This window comes from Salvia miltiorrhiza, chromosome 2 (genome assembly GCF_028751815.1).
Source record: "Salvia miltiorrhiza cultivar Shanhuang (shh) chromosome 2, IMPLAD_Smil_shh, whole genome shotgun sequence".
Taxonomy (NCBI): Eukaryota; Viridiplantae; Streptophyta; class Magnoliopsida; order Lamiales; family Lamiaceae; genus Salvia; species Salvia miltiorrhiza.
The window spans coordinates 51,800,083-51,822,956 of record NC_080388.1 but is presented as its reverse complement, the minus strand read 5'-3'; the positions used below and the strand labels follow the sequence as shown (position 1 = coordinate 51,822,956).

The 22,874-nt window shown below is 34.9% G+C and overlaps 1 protein-coding gene across 1 annotated transcript; it reads right to left on the bottom strand.

Annotated features, from left to right (window-relative positions):
- Positions 1–344: 344 nt before the first annotated feature.
- LOC131010105 (uncharacterized) lies at positions 345–2,776 on the bottom strand. Its single transcript, XM_057937504.1, has 2 exons — positions 2,526–2,776; positions 345–976 (listed from the first exon to the last, which is right to left on the bottom strand). The coding sequence occupies exon 2, from the start codon at positions 927–929 to the stop codon at positions 636–638; it is 294 nt and encodes a 97-aa protein (XP_057793487.1). The 5' UTR covers positions 930–976; positions 2,526–2,776; the 3' UTR covers positions 345–635.
- Between the last annotated feature and the right edge of the window lie 20,098 nt (positions 2,777–22,874).

The window sequence follows — 22,874 nt, the reverse complement described above, 5'->3', positions numbered from 1 at the left end:
CCATTTCTCCACTCACTAACATGTGAGTCATATTCTCCACTCACTAACTTAATTAACTTTTTTCATTTTTCTTCATTTGTGGACCTCTTTCTCCACTAACTAAATAAACAACACATATTAAAGGAAAAGATTAGACGTGCACGCGCTCTTTGCTAGTATATATATAAAATGAGGTACCCACACGGTTCTACATCTTGTAGGATCGCATCGAAACTGCCTACAATTAGATGGGCACAAAAATCACGAGTTTAAATGTCATCAACAACTTTTTAAATCGGGCTACTCGGATCACATCTACAAGCAACAAACGTAGGAAAAAAAGGAAAAGAAGACGCAGTCGAGCATTAGATCAAAGATGACGATACTAAAATAGAAGGAGAGAATCCGCGGCAACAATACCAAAAAAAGAAAAAATCTAAAAGAAAGCTATAAACAGATGGTCTCGGGGGGATTTGATGTAGGGTTACAAATGCTCAAAAATACTCACTACACGTGAATATCATCAACTAGGAAACAACATAAAGAGAATGAAGGGGGCGAGAGGTCGACCTCCAATTCTTGGGAGCACTCTATTCGAGCTTTGAAGCTATCCATAGTCTTTGTCCTTGAGCAGTTCCTCGTTCTTGAGCTTTGGCCTAACGCTCCAAGAGTACTTCGTCAAAGTTCCAGTCTCTCACGATGTCCCTTCTAACAGCATGGCTCCGGACCAGCCGTGGAGCGCCTGCAACGCCGGTGCTCGGAATAGGTTGGGGCATCACCTTAGAAGATGTGAAGCCATGATTGGCTCTAGAGTGTGGGAGTGTGTTCCTGGCCAAGCAACTTGCAATGGCCGAGCATCTCCCTTCGTTGTCTGAGCTTGATACGGAGTAGCTTCTGAAAGAATGTGATGGACTCTCTACGCCATGGCATACGAGACATGCCAGACTCATGCTGTCAGCGAGTAATATCAATTGAATGCAATCTTCCTCTTGCAGCACTGTACATGGAAATTGACAAAAGAGAAACTTGATGAAGGGAAAAGATTTGTATCCTTTTTCGTACGCTAAAAGGCATTGATATCATGCAGTCATCGTTCCACAATCTGACAAAAAGGAGCGAATATGGAAGACTTGAAATAGTCTTTATGTTGTTTTCTATGTCCTAACGACTACTACTACACAAGGGAAGACGAGTGAAGAGATAACGTGCAAGAGAATAAACAGACATTACAGGCCCCGTCATTTTTTTCAATTGTAAGTTCCTGTTGAATTTAAACCATTTCATCCCACATTAACAGGCACGAGAGAGAGAGAGAGAGAGGCTGATCGCACTAAAGGATTCTCTTAAGACCACACTAAAGATAGGGAAAAACATACAAATATACACTGCCATAATAATGGCATGAAATGGGAAGAGTCACAAATAAGCATTGATCTTTTTAGTTCAAACTATGCCCCACCATAGACATCATGTGCAGACTCAATATGATAATTTTAATGCTCTCTCTTAAAAATGATTCATTACTTCATGCTTCCCAAATTATGAATGTGTAATTTAATAACAACAGCAACTACAATTACGATAATGAATTTTGATCTGCTTCACAAAAGGTAAACCCGCTAAATGTCCTAAAGAGTCCAGAAAATATATTCCGCTAGAAGGAGTAATCAAAACATAAATTCACCTTCATCCCACTTTAGCGGATCGCCATAAGTTTCCTATTTTCCCCATCGCGATAGATCAAGGTAATCAAGGTTCAAATACACAGATGATTTTAGAAACAAAAAGAAAAACATAGGGTTCATAAAACAGAAAGGTTCGGTGTTATTACAGGAAAGGCTGCATCTTTAGACTTCAAGTTTCAATGAGGTTTTTCCATTTAACTTACATACGGCTTCATTTGATACCAAAATATCGAATCTACCATGCAAAAGGCGACGACAAATCAGAATCCTTACACGTAAATTGTCATAGAAAAGCAGGAAATTTTATTTCTATTGTCCCAAAGGATTCTTGAATTAAACTTTCAATGCACTCCAAATTACCCATGCTACAAAAGCAGAGCAAGGATTCGAATTATAGTCTTCCCAGATGATAACACATTCACAAACAACTCCAAGAACACAATGCAACAACTGATTAACAATCAATGGCTGATAATTCCCCCATAATCTAGCTCAAAAATTCCAATCAAAACAGCATGACAGAACAAAAAAAGCAATAATCTTGAATCCCTTCACATAAAAACTAATAGTCCCAACATCAAATCAGCCGTTTTTATTTTCAATCGAGCCATTAACATAACTTCTCTCAATATGGGTCTCCACAGAAACACAACGATAGACAAAAATTTCAAAAAAAAAAAACAATCAAGAAATTGCCCGAGTAATTTACCATCAAGTATAAAAAGGAAAAGTCCCCAAATGAGCTAATTAGCCTAAATGGAAGCTCAAACCGAATCCTGATTAACAACTGAATCAATGCGATGCCAGCATACAAAAAATCAATCTACAAAACTAAAACCAGAAGAGATCTGAGAGGCAAACCTGAAAAAATAGTGAAAAGAGTAGCTAATTCCCAAATAATGGCGAGATGATTGGACTTAGGGTTGATAATTTCTGGGTGCGTTGAATCTCGAAAGGAAGCATCTGATGTTCAACTCAGTGCTTATATATATCGTCTGTTTCTACATAATTGTTTTTACAGTTGGGCTGATTGTTCCTTGTTTCTTTATTCTTGTTTTATTTATAGTTTACCTTTTCTTTTTTCCTTTTTCCTCTTTTGTGTGGTAATTCTTGAAAAAGTAATATGATAGCAACTTGGAATTCTTTCATATAATTATTACATGAATCATCAAAAAATGTTGTGGAGATATACACCCAAAAGTTACATAATAAATGAGCTATATTTACCTAATCATTATTAATAATGGAACCAGTTTGTTAAATTAATGAACACAACAATGAGAAATCTTATTGAGATGGCATTTGGCAAGCAAACTTGTATCTAATTATTAACGAAGTATTTATATAGTCCCTTTGTTTACAAAATAATTGTCATAATTTTAAAAATTATTCGGTCCGTTCATAAAAATTTTATTATAAATTTATTTTTAATTCATTTAAAAAATTATCATTATTATTTATAATAATAGGATACATACAACTCCACTTACATTTAAAGTGGAGCCCTTATTTCACTAATAATTTCATTATTATTTTATTAAAATTCGTGATGTCAATAATGTGATAATTTTTTTGTAGATAGAGTACAATGAATAACATTAGTATATAATTTGCACAAGTTAATAAGTGGAGTTTTGCCATGTTTGACACAATAAATTAACAAATTGGACCTTGTTTTTAATCAAATTTCATGTAGTTCACATGTAGATTCAGTTTAAATACATATCGATTTCAATTTTCAATTGTATGTAATTTAATATAACATGCTCGACAATCTTATTCAAGCTTCTCCAATAAATAAGTTAGGAAATATTGTAAAGCAAAAAACAATTTGGATTCTTACGTTATTACCCCAAAGGCACATTCCTAATTTATTAATTTTTGTTTTGGAAAATTCCTAAATTTTCTAAAAAATTATGACATTATATATCTTGAACTTCGAATATATATTTTCACTAATATCAGCCTCATGAAAGCACACCATCAATAAGAGCATCTACTATGGAGAGCCAAGGGTGGGTTCTCTCCACTATGGGAGAGCCCATCCCTTGGCTCTCTAGTTTCTCTTTTCATTTTGTATTTAATTTTATTATTTTTAATTAAAATTTACATTAAATCTAACAACTCAAATTTCATTAAATTTAAAAATTAATCCTACATTGATTGAAAATAAAAATTGCAATACAATTAAATAAAGTCCTAAATTACTTAAAATTAAAAAACATAAAAAAGGAACCTAGAATCTATGAGAGATTATTGCGTTTCTTGATTTCTTCCACCTTCATCAAGTGAAACGTCAACTCGTCGGGATTCATTTGAGATGTGTCCCTACTCATCAAGATGTTGTCAGCGATGTCACGTTGAGTTTGGAAGAATTGTCCCATAACCTTGACCATCTCCGCCATGTACTCGAGAGCTTGAGTATTATCGTCGGACGACTCCGCCTTCTTCTTGCATTTTCCTTTGTCTCTCTTCGCCGCCTTTTGGCCTTGGGGTCTTGTGGAGATACTTTGGTCGCTAGAAGTCATTGTACCGCGACCGTCCAAGCCCTTGGAGCGTTTATCAGAGTGGACATCGGAGCCAATGCTCGCGAATTTTCTAGATTCACACAGTACCTTCCATGTATATGAATACTTAAATGATTGACAATGCTCGGCAATGAACATTTTTTCTACTTGATCGATGATTTGCTCATCACTCATGTCGGATGCCCAATTCTCCTGACATTTTTTGTAGATGCCCTCCCACAACTTCACGTCCTTTTTGGACGCATTAAAAGTGCGACATGATTTGCTTGATGTCGCATGGAATGGTGCCTTCGGGCCATTGAGCATTGCATTTAGCGAGAATGACGCCCCAATACTGAGCTCCTCTCTGGTCGACCCCTCTAATGGAGTTGTTTGTGTGCTCGAGATACAAACGACATATGAGTATCGTTTCCGTAAGAGAGTAATGACCTCTTTGTTGGGTGGTCAGCAGCATAGAAGCTATCTCCTCCACCTCGGGCTCGGACGCTGCCGTAAATTGGGCGTTCAAATTGATTCCTTCAATGCCCGCCGTTTGAAAGACATTTTATTCTTGAGTGAATGGCAAGAATCATTGGGCGAATGCATTAGAATCGTCGGGAGATGGATTTTGTGGATGTTGGTTCCAATATTTTCTCCAATCTTCTTCCATGATTTTAAGAGTAAGAAAGGTAGGAGAAGAAGATGAAAAAAGAAAAAGATTGGAGAATAATGAATGAAAATGAGCAATTTATAGAAGAAAGAAAGTAAAAAAAAATAAAAAAATGAAAATAAAAGGGCCAAACGGCCGAATTTTCGAATTTTTCAAAAAAAAAAAAAAAAAAAAAAAAATCGGACAAAATTAACACGATTGAGCGGTGCTAATCTCTCTCCCGTTTGAGCCCGGAGCGCTGTTGCGGAGGGGGCTCGCGAGCCCATGGTGCGGCAATGGGGGGCTTGAGCTTAATTCCGAGCCCCCCTTTAGGGATGCTCTAAGCTTCTAAATTTTGCTAGTTGTTTTGTAAATTGTGTGTTTTTCCTATTAGGGTGAGTTTTTTTTTTTTGTTGTAAATTTATCATGGGAAAATGAGGGATAATCAAAATTTCACTCTTTAAATCATTTATTTCTTTTTCCTCATTTCCTACTTGACCCTTACTCATTCCTCATTTTTCACTAAAAATGATGGATAATATTATCACACCATTTTTGAAGGGATAGTATTATTCTTCATTTGTAGTGAAAATGAGGAATGAGTAAGGGTTAAGTAGAAAATGAGGAAAAAGAGGAGGAATTTAAATTGTAAAATTTTGTTTATCCCTTATTTTCACATAATAAATTTACAATCAAAGAGAACGCACCATTGGAAAATAATCTTTCAAGTTCAAAATTTTAAGAACGTAAGAACTATTTAGAAGAAGAAGAAGAAGTTGTCATGTTTCTTCATATTAGAAGTGACCGGTTTCAAAATTGGATACATTACGTGGCCACGTGTCGCAATTCTATCTCATGTGGAATTACTGTTTGCATTCTTTAATTTAAGGTTAAGTTTAATTTGTTTAAAATTTAAAAAGACTACAAAATAAAATTATAATTTGACCGGTTTGCATAGCTGGATCCGAGCCGTGTTTAATTATAAAATATAGATTACTCATTCTATCCTCAAATAACTTACTATATTTTCTTTTTAGGACGTCTTCCAAATAACTTCCTAATCATTTTAAAATATTATCTCACCACTAGCAATATTTTGTTTATTCTTACTTTTCAACATTTGATCATTCTCAATACTAATAACACATTTTCACTACTTTCAATATTAATTATATTAATTTTTTTTTCACTATCAATATATTTAACAAATTTTTTTAAAATACGTAACATACCCTACTAAGAAGTTACTTGAGGGACAAGGGTAGTACATATTACTACTTACTATGATAGTATTCCTTAGTTTGATTTAAATTATAGATCAAATTTGAATTAAATTGTATGGTTAGCATTGATTCTTTTTTTTTGTAAATTATGAATTAGGGTTTAGGATTTACGAATCAAACCGCGAAAATTCCATATGAGTTTTTTATAATTTGAAATGGTTTGTAGAATTTTTTTTTAAGAGATAAAATCAAGCACCCTCAAAAAAAAAAAAAAAAAAAAAAAAAAAAAAAATCAAGCAAGTCAAACCGAGACCCGAATTGTAGAACCGGTCCACACTCGCACAGTGGGTTATGTTAAGTGTCGCTAATTTCAGGCTTTTGTAAAATCGTTGCACCTTATAAAACAAAAACATTGAATTTATAGTTAGGTCATAATTTCGTAAAAAAAACATAGGAATAAATATTTGGGCCTTTAATTGGTAGGGTATGAATTGACCCGATAAAGTCTGTTTGGGCTTCAAAATTGAATGTTCCACAACATTAGTGCTTCAAAATTGAATGTTCCACAACATTAGGTGGGAGATGGCCGTAATATCAGGATTTTTCATGATGTCTGGATGTCGAAGGCGCAAGGGGGCAAGCTGGTGAAGAAAGATAGTACTACCCCTGATGATATTATGGTAGCTGACCTCATCGGCGTGGGAGGTAAATGGAATGAGGAGAGACTTCAAGATTTATTGCTGCCTCCTGATGTGGACGCAGCTTGCAAAACTCCCATTGCCGAGCATGGGAGTGGTGATGCTGTGGCGTGGCGTTTTGACCCGAAAGGTGTGTTTTCGGTGAAGTCAGCTTATCTCTCAGCTATTGGGTTCTACAACCAACATCCTTCGAGCAGCGGGAGAGATAAAAAGTGGTGGAGTCGCACTGTTTGGAACCTATCTATTCCACCGAAAGCTAAGATCTTTTGGTGGAGAGCTTTGTCTCATTTAATCCCTACGGAAGCAAATTTGCGTGAGCACCATGTGCCGGTGGAAGGGATTTGCATGGACTGCCATAGCCAATGGGATATAACAAGCCATAGCTTGTTCTTTTGCCCGGCTGTGCGGCAGGTGTGGCGAGGAACGAGGTTTTGGCAACTTCTCCAAAGAGCTACTCATCTTGATCTGCACGCCATTGCTGATGTTATGCGAGAGGAGCTGTCAACACCTGATTATGAGCTATGGGTGCTAATGACTTGGCAGGTTTGGGTGGAGAAGTGTCGGTTCAAACATGATGGGAAGGGCGAGAGGAGATTGGTCTCGGAGATGCAGTGCTTTATCCTCTGGGACACTTTCCAAACAGCAAAACCCACTTTTGAGATGAGCTCAGTTATGGGGATGACCTTGGGCGATAAATCTTGGCTTTGCCCGAAGAGAGGAACGTTGCGCGTCGATGTGGATGCACTGTATGATGACCAAACGGGCGCCTTTGGAGTGGGTGTTATCGTTCGTGACAGCAACGGTAAACTTTGTGCGGCCATGTCAAAACGCACGGATCCGGCGTCTAATCCACTTCTAGCGGAGGTCATGGCTGTAGTGCAAGGTATTATCTTTTGTATTGAGCTGGATTTCTCGCCTTTTTGTGTCTTCACAGACTCCATATTGGCGGCAAGAATCATGGCTGGACCGGCAGATGATCGGGAATTCCTCCCCGAAGATATACAAGAGATTCTTACGGTGGCAAGGGAGACTTGCATGCTTGGTGTGTATCACATGTTTCGCACGGCTAATAAAGCCGCGCATTGTTTAGCTCAGTTCACGCGTAGTGTTGAGCATAGAAAGGTGTGGATGAGAGATTACCCTCGATGGTTAAGGGATATTGTAAGCAGTGATCTTGAGTAATAATATTACACGCCTTCCGCCTCAAAAAAAAAATCTAATACTAGTATACGCCTATTCGTGCTATGCACGACTGACACCGAAATTAAACGATAAATTTAAATAAATAAATAAATAAAAATAATTAAAATATAAACAAATACTTGCAAAATATGTTTTAAAAATAAAATATAATAATTCACATCAATTACTCAATAAAATCCTGAATTTAAAAATATAAAATTTTAATTTATACAAAGTGTAATGATAATTATAGTTATTAAATATATTTATAAATTATTGGATAATGAAAATTTGCATTATGCATATTTATATAGTATTGATGTATTATTCATCATATCCAATTTGGAATTAACTTATTTTTTTCCTCTTAAAATAAGTGTCTGGTCTATGCCGCTAGTGGCTCTCTCCAAATAAGTTATTTATACGGGGTTTTAATGATTAAAACAACAAACACAAGAGGAACATTTATTTAAGGGTTGTTTTTAAATTATAATTCGAACTTTGATTATATTGTGACTTTTTAATTTGAATTTAAAGATATTATAAATATGGTTTGTATTTATTTTTGTTATTCACTTAATAGCTCGAGTCACAATTTTCGGGCAATTTAAGAGAATTTTAGTTGATTTTTGGGCATTTAAAAAAATATTCCAGATTGTATATAGGCATATAACTGATTTTGATGTTTGTTTCTTGAAGACACTTCAGTTTAAGTTGGTCATAAATTTTGACTTGAGATACTAATTGAACAACAAAGATAAATACACATTATTTTTATAATATTAGTTTGAACTAAAAATTACCATGAAATTAAAGTTTAAACTATAATTTAAAAATGGTAAATATCATATTAAACCCCTATCTATTTTTATTTTATAAAAAATGTCCTAAATTATAAAAATATTTTTAAGAACCTCAAACTATTAGGTTTGTTAAAAATACCCGGCTTCTATTTTTCGATCTTCGGGATCATGATGTCGTTCACCAGATGTCACCATATAATTTATAATTTATTTTAAATGACATGACATAAGACGACATCGTTTTGTGCAATATCATTTGAAAAAATAATACTCCCTCCGTCCCCAAAATAAGTTCCTCTTTGGGGACGGCACGGGTTTTAAGAAAAAGTGGTAAAGTGTATTGATAGTGGAGAAAAATATGTTATAATTAGTATTGGGAGTGGTGAAAAAGTAAAAAGTAAGAATAAATAAAGTATTATTAGTGGTGGGGTAGTTGTCCAAAAATAGAAAGAAAGAAAGAAGAACTTATTTGGGGGACGTCCCAAAAAGGAAAAAGATGAACTTATTTCAGGGACGGAGGGAGTATTGTTTTGTGTCACAACAGTTGATACAAATCGCGTTCAAGGTCAGTTTATTCAACGTCGACTTAATTTTTTTACATAATATGGTATAAAATGACGTGATTTTATGCTATGTCATTTACAAAATCAAAATATTTATAAATTAAATGGTGGCCTTCAACAAGCCACGTCATGATTTCGGGGAACGAAAAATGGACGCGAGATAATTTTTATGCAAATCTAATAGAAGTTTAGAGTTTTTAAAGATATTATTTACAATTTAAGATTTAATATGATATTTATCCCTTTAAAAAAACCCTTTATTTAATCATTAATTACTGCTTGTATAAATGTGTGGTTGGAAGGGAAGAGATGTATAGGTATGATTAGTTAACACAGAATGAGGCAGAAACAAAAAACGTTGCATCTCTCATTAAGTTCATGTACTATCGGCGATAATAATATTGCAATAAAGGCAAACCTACCTCTTATCAGGAGTCTGGAAACATTAGTATACCATGCCTAGCTAGTTTTCGTTGGAGAATATATACAAAATGAAATTTTCAGCAAGTGAATAAATTTATTGCCAATAAATTAGTATACCATCCCTAGTTTTCGGTGATTCGTACGAGCCGAAGTTGTGAGGTATACATTAAGCTAGGACTCGTTTGGCAAGAGTGATTAGGATGTATAATATATTTATAACATTTTAATATTTTGAGTTAGAATTATTTTAATTCTAATAATTTATTTATTAATTTTATGAATTAATACTTTAATTTTGTCTTTTTCATTAAATATTCTTTTTAAAAGAATTAATATTTATATATTTATATGTATTTTTGAATATCACAAAGTGAAAATGAAGATTTGATTAAAGACTTAGGGTGTATATTGGTTTGAGATTTTGTTGGATTTTTTTGAACTTTAAAAAGTTTATAGATTTTCGTGGGTTTAGGAAATCTATAGACTCTATGCAGAGTTTGGCTGACTTTTTTTTTAATTGATTTTCATGGATTTTCATCGACTTGATAGGAATTAGGAAGGCAGCAACCCAGCGCTGGCTGGAGCTTGTGCATATTGGTGATTGAATGTGCATCCTGTGTACATAAGGAACAACAACAACAACATAAGGAATGTCCCCTGTTACTATACACTCAGATCCAGTGTATGGACAACTATATATATGGTCGGAAATTGCAAATTGCTTCGTGTTTGAGTTTGTTGTAGTATGAGAATATCTCCGGGCAACAAAATAAGGAATGTCCCCTGTTACTATACTCCACACTTTCTATTTCAATTGTTGCCATTTTCAATTAGGGGGAGGAAAACAAATACCAGAACTCAAGAAGTTTGCAGAAATTCCCGACACCCAATTTAAAGAGACCTGATTTTCTTTCAAAATTAACACCAAATGCCGGCTTGTGAAATGAAGCTCCAACCTTTGCGAGAGAATATTTGGTATGACATCAACAGCCCATTTCAAGAAACCTAATGATTTGATGAAATATAAAATTCGCACTTTTAAAATTTGATTTTTGACAGAAATTTGAGACCCCTACTTCCCAAAAAATTCAAATATTTTTTGAAATTAAGGGGTCTGCTTCGTCTTTTTTACCCTTTTCTCCTCCTCCCTTAACCTTCTGCTCAATTAAGGGAAGAAGAAACCAAAGAATTTTGTAAGAAAATTGGAGGATAAATTAAAAGAGATACAAAAAGAATCAGAAAGAGAAGAGACGTAAAAGAATCCACAAAAATCTCGTGTGATGAGGTGAGAGTTCTCTCTTTGTATTTTTGAAGGAGAATCCAACAAAATCCATAGAGTTTTAATATCTACGGACTTTTGGATACCTAAGGATTTTTTAAGACTTTTTAAAATCCATATTGAATACCTCTAGCTTTTTAAAGACTTTTAAAAGTCTGCATTGAATACCCCCAAACTTTCAAAGTCCAAAAAAATCCTATAGACTCTACAACCAATACACCCCCCTTAGTCAAAAGAAAATCGGTTGTCAAAGATTGAAGAAGAAGAAAGAAGTTTTGGTCTTTCTAAATCATAGGAATGTTGGTTAAAAATCCTTAACCAACACCTAAACTTTGGCTCCAATTATTTAACCTAGAAGCCTCGTCCATATCCCATGTTCTCAGCCACATTTTTCTAACCCATCAAGCATATATTGGATCTATAAATAGTGGCATAGTCCACTGCAATAGGTACCAGTTCATTCAAGCAAAATATAAGTGCAGGAGCTCGAAGCTATTGTTCAAATATTTTACACGACATTTAATTCAAACCACACCTTGAGTAGGAGACTCGTGTGTCTAACGTTTCTTGTGTGGGTGACTCGTTTGTTAGGGCTAGTCAGTAGGTTTGTATGTTTAATATTCATATATTAACTTTATTAACACTACAAAAAAATCGTTGATTACCGACGGTGAAATGCCGTCGGTAACAAAAGACGGCCGCCGGTAAATAGTGTTACCGGCGGCGATAACGGCGGCAAGCTCCCGCCGCTAAACGGTTCGTCGGCAACGAAAATAACGGCGGCGAACATCCGCCGTCGGCAGTTAACGGCGGCGATAACGGCGGAGCCTAGCCGGAGAATTACCGGCGGCAGCCATCGCCGCTAGTTACCGAGGGCGATTTTGCCGTCGGTAGAGAGCCACCGGAGTCCGGCAGACCCTGCCGGAAAACTAGCGACGGCGATTACCGCCGCTAACTAGCGGCGGCAAAACGCCGTCGGTAACAGGCTACCGCCGTCCGGTGGGTCTTTGCCGGAGGATGGCCGGGTATTTACCGAGGGCAAAAGCCGTCGGTAACTACCGACGGCGTGTTGCCCACGGTAATGTTTTTAATTTTATTTTATTTTATTTATTTATTTATTTATTTTATTGTATATTGTATATCCACAATTTATTTCTGTATTTATACGGTATTGCATACTTTAGACGAACTTCCCAGTCGGCGACCCGACTTCCCAGTGGGTCACCCATCTTGCTTGTGCTCTGTGTCAAGCACGCTTAACTTTGAAATTCTTTTCGAGTGATCACCAGTACAGAACACTCATATTATTGATATATCTACATCTATTAATTCATTTAAATGCTATATACTCACTCATATAATTATAATCTTTGAATATGTGGAGATACTACCTGAAATATGTTGTTAATTAGTGATCGAGTTCGTTTCGGTCCTTATTTTTATCGTCGGTAAAATATTTAATTAATATTTAATAATTAATTAATTAATTAATTATTATTTTTTTAACATTAATACACCAAAAGTGTTTTAATTTGGTTATTATAATGTGATTTGAATTTAATTAATATTTAATAATTAATTAATTAATTATTTTTTTTTAACATTAATACACCAAAAGTGTTTTAATTTGGTTATTATAATGTGATTTGAATTTATTTGTTTATGTTAAATGCAATCATCATCATCATTGCCATAAATATATAAAACATATATAGTTTTAATAATTAAAGCACTTGAAATATATAGTTCAATAAAACATAAATTTGAAAAGAAAGTGCAAATGTAATTTTGTTTGAAAACATAAATATATAGTTTTAATAATTCTAAGCATCATCATCATCATCATCATCATCATCATCATCATCGGCATCAGGCCCTGGAGGTGGCTGAGCATTATACATCCTCATAAACGCCTCCAATTGAGCCATGCGGTCCTGCATCTGTTGGCGTGCTGCTTGCTCTGCCGCCATGCACTCCTCCATCTGTTGGCGTTGTGCTTGCTCTGCCGCCATGCGGTCCTCCATCTGTTGGCGTTGTGCTTGCTCTGCCACCAATCGCTCCTCCAGCGTGGAGATCCGTGTCTCATAAAGCTGCTGAGACACCGCAGAACTGCCCGTGCTGCGGATAGACCCCCTACTAGCCTGACTCTGCCCGGCACTCCCGACGCCGTAGATCCGTGACCTATCCGGATGCACCACCTCCAAATACACCTCGTCTAGCCGGTCCTGTCGTCCTGTGGCAGCGGCCAGTTGATGAACCTCCGCCTAATTCATACATAACAATGCATAATTGTTAGAAAATAAATACATTCACTAGATATTTGAATAAACTTAAACACTTACGTCAATTCTTGCATCTCTCGGAGACGTAAAACTTCCGTCGGGGTACATGTGGAGGCGGAGGAAGGTGGCATAGTTCGGTGAATCCTAGGAAAAATCAGGCTCCAAGCCCTGTAGATGCATTTATATAAGATAAATAATTTATATTAGTCAAGATATTAATATAATTTATATACTTAATTATTTGTTAATTACATACCATATACTGCTGCAGAATACGAGTCGACTGGGACCCGCCCACGTGCCTACTGATCCCTGTACCCTCCCCATCGGGCTCGGACATCCGGTTGGCACGTGCTCGATATGAAACAGCCTCAACCTCGGGCTGATGCCAGTAATCCCGGAATCCAGTCCAAAAATCGGGAGTCATCCAGACGGGCCTAGACATCTCTCTCCCTTGGCGGATACACTGCTTGAGATCTGCCTTGTAGTCGCTCATCATGTCGGAGTACCTTTTGCGGGCGTTTGTCTCCCACATTTTCCTCACGTCACGCTCATCATCGGGCTGCCACATAAACTCTTTCTGTTGAAAGAAAGAGAATTAATTTAATATCAAACATTTTAACAATTTAATATGATATATTTATATGTATTATAAATTTAATTGTACCTGTAATTCATCAAAAAATTTATCCTTCATCGCCGGGGGCGTCAACTTCCATGTGTACCCGCCTGGGTTATCAAACATCTTAAATGTGCGCGTGCAAGCTTTGGACAGGCCAGTGGGCTCCAACAAACTCTTTCTGTTTGGCGGACACTTGTTTCTTTCTGCGACTCCCAGATGCACGCAAGCTGTCCTTATATCGTGATTGGTCACAGAACATACAACTATGTAGCTCACTAGTTTCCCCCCAATACAACATGCAGTTATTAACACAGCAATCGATCTTCTCTACTGGCAAACCCAAACCACGTAGATTTCTTTTCGTACTATAGAAGTCTTCTGGACAGTTGTTACCCTCTGGTAAAGCAGCTTTCATCATCGAAGACATCTGATTGTAAGTCCTCTCTGACATGTGGCTTTCAGTCTTTATGCTTATGAATTGAGTCATCCAGCTTAATTGTGTGTACGTGTCACATCCTGCGTACAATGGAGTATCCGCTGCATCCAACATGTTATAAATCTGTTGAGCGTCATTATTGGGCGGCTGCTCCAGATTTGGAGGATCTTGATAATTACTAGGTCCAGCATGGTCATGCACCATCCTTTCGTAGTTATTGTATAATCCATCATCCTCATTCATTATAGCATGTTCTCTCGACATATACAGCGGTGCTTCCCCGTGACAAACCCAAACTTTGTAATTCAGGACAAATCCACGCCTACTAACATGTTTTCTGACCGTAGGTACATCTAAATACGCTTGATTCTTGCACTTCTTACACGGGCACCTAATGTTACCTTGTCCATCTGTGTACGCCGTTTGATTGAACGCCCACTCAAGGAAAAACTCAAGCCCCGTTTCAAATGCAGTACGATCATTGTATCTCGCGTACATCCACGTACGATTATCACTCATTCTTGCAAATTCTAATTGAAAAAAACAAATAAAATATAATAAATTACTTGAAATCTAACAAAATTTCGACAGCATAACCCCACTATCCTAACTACCAAGTGCTCGACTCTACCAGCAACTATAGTGACCATAGTGGTCCTAATTTACTAAGCCTATACTAGGTCTACCTGGCCCCCCAATGTCGAAGCAATAATACAATACAAATAAAAGCAATAAAAATCATGGTAATTAAATTAAAAACAATCATTTGTTGGGAGAAGATCCTTAAGAAATAATCAATTTCTATCCCAAAGGGAGAAGATCCTTAAGAAATTGATTAAATCTATCCCACAATATTATCCAACATATATAAATTATTCTAACAAACAACTTAAACTAAATTGATTAAAATTAATATAATTTAAAATTAATCATGCTTCATAATTTAAAATTAAACTAACAACATATACTAATTGATTAATATAATTTAAAATTAATCATGCTTCAATTGATATAATTTAAAATTATTCATGCTTCATATAATTTATTTATAAACAAAGCCAATTATAAATTAATTATTAACTATATATAACAAATAAATCTATTTAATTAACATATAAATACATAAATAATTAAATAAATAATTAAACAAGAGAGCGTACGGTGGTGGTTTCCGGCGGGTGTCGTGAAGAAAGCGGCGAAACGAAATTGTCGAACTAAAATAAATTAATAATATAAGTCAAAATTTAAAAATTATATATATATATATATATATATATATATAGAGAGAGAGAGAGAGAGAGAGAAAGAGAGTTACCTGGGCGGCTGGGCACGGCGGCGGTCGGCGGCGGCTGTCGGCGGGTGGAAGCAGCAGGCAGCAGCAGCAGGGGCGAAGCGGCGGGGGGGGGGGGGGGGGGGGGGGGGGGGGGGCGTGGGGGGATCTGTTCTGCGCAAAAGTGAAAAAAGGAGGTTACGCGTGCCCTAATATTGGCCATTACCGACGGCAATTGCCGCCGCTAGCTAGCGACGGCATAAACGCCGTCAGTAATTGTGTTAATTTAATGTTTTATTATATATTCAAAACTTACCGGCGGCGTCGCCGTCGCTAGTTAACGGCGGCGAGTTTGCCGTTGGTAACTGGCCGGTAATTTCGAAAGCTCGGGTCGCCTGGAATGCCGCCGCCGTGCCGCCGTTAATTACCGACGGCAAAATCGCCGCCGGTAATTTTCGCCGGTAATTACGCGTTTTTTTGTAGTGTAAAGTCTAATTGTTGCTAGCATAGCTGATAGGATTAGACGAGTTTTCTTTTCTTTTCAACTTCACTCAATTAGAGGGATTCTATTGAGTGGTTCATGTATCTTCATTGTAAAATGGATTTTCATAGTGAACATACACTGCAATTAATTAACATTGCAGTATAAAAATAAATCCATTGGATGTACTTTACATTTTCACTGCATTTATGCTTTTCTACAGATTGTTGAGTGAAATTGTTCAATCATTCTACCTAACATATCTGGATTTGCGAAAGCAACAAACTTTTTTTTTTGGGTAAGAAGTAATGCGAAACACATCGCCCTTTATAAATTAAAAAAAGTCCAAAAATATTATATTGATTTGAGAAATTATGTATACCATTTGCGGACGTGGTATACGTAATACAAATCTTAATTATAACTATCATTAACTTTATATAATTTTAATATATCATACCAAACAACATATTAAATTTTGCAGATATATTAATACATTCTACCAAACATGATATTAATATGATATATAGTAAAATATATCTCTGTCAAACACATCACACCTTATCGATCCCATACCGCGTACCAAAATATATCTCATCTTCTGATTTTATGAATTCTAGCATTTCCGACAAGCTTGGTGAAGAAGAAAGGCGTAGGCCATCAATGAAATAAAAAAAATATCATGTATATATTAAAAGTATAATTTTATGTTACTAAAAGTGTCATTTTTAGTGTATCATTTATTTTTATACAAAGTATCATTTATTTTTATAAAAAATATCATTTATAAAATATTATTTATATTTAATAAAACTGTCATTTATTATTAGTAAAAATACCATTTACATGGATCAAACATATAAAAGAAAAAAGGACCAGATCGAGTTGAATCGGATCGCATCCCTAATCTGGACAGGGTGAGATCCGTCCGGATGGTGCAGGTATATGAGATTGAGACCATAGAAACGTACGAGAGTTCTTCCTTTTCTCTTTTAGTTTGTTTAATAGTAAAATATTATTTGTTAAATTCAATTATATTTGGTTGTCCCCCTTTTGTCTTTTTTTTTTTTTGCTTTTTTCTTTTTTTGTCAGCAACTTAGCATCTACAATCCATTTGTTTTTATGTAATAGTACTTTTTTCTGTATTGATCTATTTGATGACTGATTAGTTTTTAGTATTTATTAATTATTAAACTAATTTGATTATTTAAGTTAGATTTATATTTAAATAAATATTTGAAAATATTTTCTTCTGTCTACAAAATATTTTTCTAAGAGAAGTGGATGAAGTTTTAAAAAAACTAGTTGTGTATTTGGTGAGTGAAGAACACAAATTAAAAAAAAAAGTAATGAATTATTAAAGGATTAGTGGATTAGGGCTTATGTGTTTTAATTTAGTGACTAATGGCTCAATTGAAATAAAAAATGGTGGGCTATTAGCGACAATATGCGTAAACATGAGAGAATTATAAAGGCGATAGTTAGTAGGATTATTTTCAAAAATAAATTAGAAAAATATTTTGTGGATAAAAGAAAATGAAAAAAATAAAAAGATGTTTCAGTAAACGGAGGAAGTAAAAAATTAATTATATAAAAATCTATTTTTTAATTCTGATTTAAAGCTCCATGTTACACAGATACAATCCTGGGAGTCTGGGACCGGCCTCGCTATCTATCACATATACTTCCTCTGTCTCCATAAATATGTATAGGTGTTTTCGATGCGTATTTTAATGAAAAGTTGTTTAGAGTATTGATAGTAGAGAAAGAGTCCCACAATAAGAGTATTGTTAAGTAGAATGTAATAGTGTAAGTTTTTAAAAATAAAATTATGAAAATTATGTGTGGAGTTCAAAAATAAAGTGTGTATAAATTTAAAGGACATACAAAAAATGAAAGATATGCATAAATATGGGAGAGGAAGGGAGTATAATTTTGTTGGATTGAATAACCAAAATCTCATTTGTCCTTGGAACCCAATCCTAGTTTTGTTAATCTTATCTATCACCCAAAGTAAGTGCATCTGATTATGCTAAGAGTCCATTTACTTTAATGAAAAATGAGAGAAAGTATATATTTTCATTATTTTTTCACCATTTTTACATATTTATTATAATAGAATTTTTTTGAGTAAGGTGAAATATTTTTTCAGGCACTTCCTTTTTACTTATTTTTTTTCTTGAATGTAAGAAAATATTATCTTTGAGTAATGGTATGAAAATATTTTTCAACACTTTCTCATCATTTTATCTCTAATAATCATATGATATATATATATATATATAAAATGACGAATACTTTATACCAAATGTAACAATATTGATATCACTCAACATAACATAACTTCATAACAGAAAGCCCCGTGGAAGCAGGGGCCAACCAAAAGAATTGTGACATTAAAAATACAAAAAAATTTGGTATGGAATTAATGTCGCAAAAGTTTGCTATTTCCAAAAGGGACGTCTCCAACTCCGAGGCAGAAATGTACAACGCGAGAAGCGTTGTGTACCATCATCTTACTTTCCCATTTTCTGTAGTGTCAGAATGAGCTTTGACTTCACCTCTGCCCCCAATTTATTACATTCTGCATGATAATTATGGAACCAAACTACTCCACTCCTGTGTATGGCCCTGTAGTTTTAATTTACGTACTCTAGAATTTCGCATTCATTTCTTTTTTATTACTCTTTCCGTCCCAACGAAAATAGTGTGCGTCTTTTCGACACGAAATTTAAGAAAAATAAGATTGTAGTGTAAAAATATGTAAAGATGTGTGAGACCCATTATTTATAGTGTAATATTATTACCAAAAAATGAAATGCACCACTTTCGTTGGGACCAATGGAGTACTATATATATGGTAAAGGTTTCATAGTAACACCTGAATGTGTAGAGAATAAAGAACTAATCTTATTCATTCAAATGAAGCAATCGAACGATAGATATTATATCTGATGTCAATCGGGCCAGCCCACCGGGTTTTCGGGCTAGCCCTATCGGGTTTCGGGTTAGTCGGGTGTGGGCTAATCAGGTTGGAGATTTTTTTCGGGTTGTAAATCAGCTTCAACCTTAACCCTAAACTTTCGGGTTTCGGGCTAGCCCATCGGGCTAATCAAGTTAAAGGCGTAAAAATAAAATTATCATTTGTATTTTATTATTCCTAATGATCTAATGTATAATGTATAAAATATACATAGATATTAAAGATATAAATTATATAGCAAAGCATGAAATGCAAAAATATAAGATATTCAAGATTACATAAACAAAATTATATTAAAATGAGATAGTAAAATTTAGCATGTATCAATGCACTAGAATCAATCTGGATTATTACTGAATAATTAATGGATTTGCCATGCACGTCTCATTGACAGAAAAAAAAATGGTATCACTTTAAAATGAGATACTAATAATTAATTTTTAACTAATGAGATACTAATAATCAATTTCTACAAAAAATCCGTTTCACTTTTTTTAATGAGATTGCACACACACATACATATATATTCTAACTAATTAATTTCACTTTTTTTAATGAGGCTACATATATATATTTAAGCAAATACCATAGATCTAAACATAGCAGAAGTTGTAACTGGATGCATCAGTCACAATTCTGTCAGCCCACCGGGTTTTCGGGCTAGCCCTATCGGGTTCCGGGTTAGTCGGGTGCGGGCTAATCGGGCTGGAGGTTTTTTCGGGTTGCGATTTTTCAACCCTAACCCTCTAATTTTGTCGAGTTATTCGGGTCAGCCCACGGGTTTCGGGCTGCATTGACATCCCTAGTTAATATTATCAAATTCGCCTATTACCTTAATTACTATTCACCAAATCTCATTGTTTTTAAAACATATCAACGCAAGATACGTCCCCTTTTGTCGTTCCACTTTTTATTCAAAGACGTTTATGAAGATACTTGTCAATTCATTGAACTTCTGTGAATGCGTTTATGAACACGCATGTAAGTTCAAAATATACGTTCAACACGGATATACTTTAAGTTCGAAATAATGAAAAACGTTCACTCAACCATGTGTGCACGTTCGTAGTATATACCAGAGCACGTTCAATCAACACGGAAAGAAATGAACGAAGAATTTGAGCGAAAATTCCATTTTATTGAAATCAAATCAACGTCCAAAATGAAAAACGAGAGTATTGCGGGATTTGATTTGTGCAATTAATTTCAGTCGTGTATTTTCTAAGGAACGAACATATGTGATCTGTTCTCTATTCTATTTATAAGGGGAGTCAGTGTCTTTATAGAAACTGACACTATATATATATATATATATATATATATATATATATATGTATGTATACACACACACACACACATATATATATATATATATATATATATATATATATTTTAAATGTCATGAGTTAATTTTTTTTTATAAAATTATTATCCATCTTTAAATTCATATCTTTCTTTATCTTCTTGTAATATATTTATATAAAGGTATGTAAATTTATTATTTTTTTGAGAGAAATATGTAAATTTATTATTAGTGTCCGTCTTTTCTATAAAAATTTTAATGATCTTCCTCTAGAAAATAAAAATATTAATTAGTGGCGATTAATTAGGATATTAGTGGACTATTTAATTTACGTTACAATAAAACACGCTTCCAACGACATAAATTAACGACTAAAAATTGCGACCGCAAAAGACGTGCCTAATGATTGAAATTAATAAAATTACGATGAAAATATTATTTACGTATTTCTTTTAATTTTTTTTAATTGATGACCGTCGTCAACGGTTGTAAACAACCAACGACCGTATTAACGATTGATTTTTAAATCAACGGTGTATTTTAAAATTAAAATTGATTTTGAATATTGCGATCTTGAGTTGTGTTTATTTAAAAACTTGTCACCGATTTAATTTGAGCTCAATTTAAAATTAATATCAAATTAGACATTAAAATTTTAATATATTATAGACTCATGATTCATGACCTTTAATAATCAATTTAAAATTATTTTTAAATAAAACATTAACCTTTTAATATAGTATAGACTCATGACCTTTAACCATAAAATTATGTACATTCACTTCATCATTAATTAAAGGGTTAATTGCCAGTAAATTCACGAGAAATTTTTAAATTCAGGAATATTTCATGACCTTTTACTTTGGCACAATAAACCATCATCGGAGAAATTGATTTGATTTATCCCCCGGCGAGCTTGTGCGGCCTACTTAAAACTGACATGGCAATCGGTGTACCCACGTGACGATGCCGGACGGTCAAAGCGGACGACTTCGTTGGAATACGAAGGGTTGACATTTTACCGCCACAAATTCACCCATTTTCACATTAACCCTTCACTTTCTACCTCTTCAGTTCTAGGGCGGGAACACTAGTGCCACTGATATTCCTCAAGTGTTGTCGCTGTTCTTCGAGAATCGTGGGTGTGGATACTATAGAAATCCAGTTTGTCACATAAGTGGAGGCATCTAGGATCGGATATTAGAGAAATGTCCAAAAGGTAGGCTATTTTCACCATTTTTTAATGTATCTCCAAAAGTATTTTTTGTAGTTTATTACATGGCTGAAAAAGTTTCTTTTTCTTCATTTGCAGCGATTTGTTTTCAGTTTTTATTCATCATGGGGGTCGGTTTATGCAGTTGGGTGGGAAAAATTCTTATTTAGGGGGGACAGTATACTGGAAAACTCAGCTAGCTAGATAAAGATAATTAACCCTAACTCAACAAAAATATGGTATAAGACTGCTAGTGATGATTATGGCGAAATATTGTCTGATAAAGAGGTAATGGAGTGGTTGAAAACAATTTCTGACAAGACTAATGTTTTCAATCTATATATTGAGGGTCATAAAATTGTGTCTGGGTTCAAAGAAAAGGGTAAGAGTGAGGTCAGTGTTAAAGATGTTTTAGGGTTTAATCAGAAGGGTTAAGAAAATGGTAAGAGTCAGGTTGATCCTCCTAATGCAGATGTAGGGATGACTTACAAGGGTAAGGAGAAGATAAGTGATAGTGAATTTGTGGGGAATAATGACAGGGGTAAAGGTAAGTCTTTGGAACAAGAATTGAGAAATATTGATGATGAGCAAGCTTTGTCTGACCAATACAACGACTGGTTATTAGGAAGTGATGATGACAGTGAGGATCAAGACTATGAACAACCAACCGAGTTGCCTTCTAGTGATGATGATGGATTAGATGACCTAGAACTAGCCTCGGGTGATCAGGAATACATCCAATCTAGGAAGAAAAGAAGTTTAATTGCAAGCAAGAAGATATTTGATATGATTGATGATGAAGTAAGGACTGAGCAAGATTTACAAGGGGAGGGATATGTGTCTAAGTATGACACATCTGATGGAGCTGTAAACTCTGATGAAACTGACGAGGATGAATTTTTCATCAAACATAGGATTAAGAGGGTAGTTTATGATCCAAAATGTGACCATAAGAATTTAGATATTAAACTGGGTTTGAGATTCCAGGATGACTGGGAATGTAGGGATGCTATTACAAATTGGGCAATTGAGAATGAGAGATATGTACATTTCAAGAGGGTAGGAGCTAAACAATGCGAGGCATACTGTGATCCTCCTTGTCCGTGGAGTGTTTATGCTAGCATAGTGAAGGAAGAAGGCTCTTTCAAGGTGAAAAGAGTTGGTGGGAGACACAAGCGCACCAAGTCCATGAACAATAAGTTAGTGAGTTCTAAGTGGATTGCCAAGGGGTATCTCAATGTGTTCAGAATTAGGAGTACTATTAGTATTCCTGAGTTGAGGGATGACATCTGG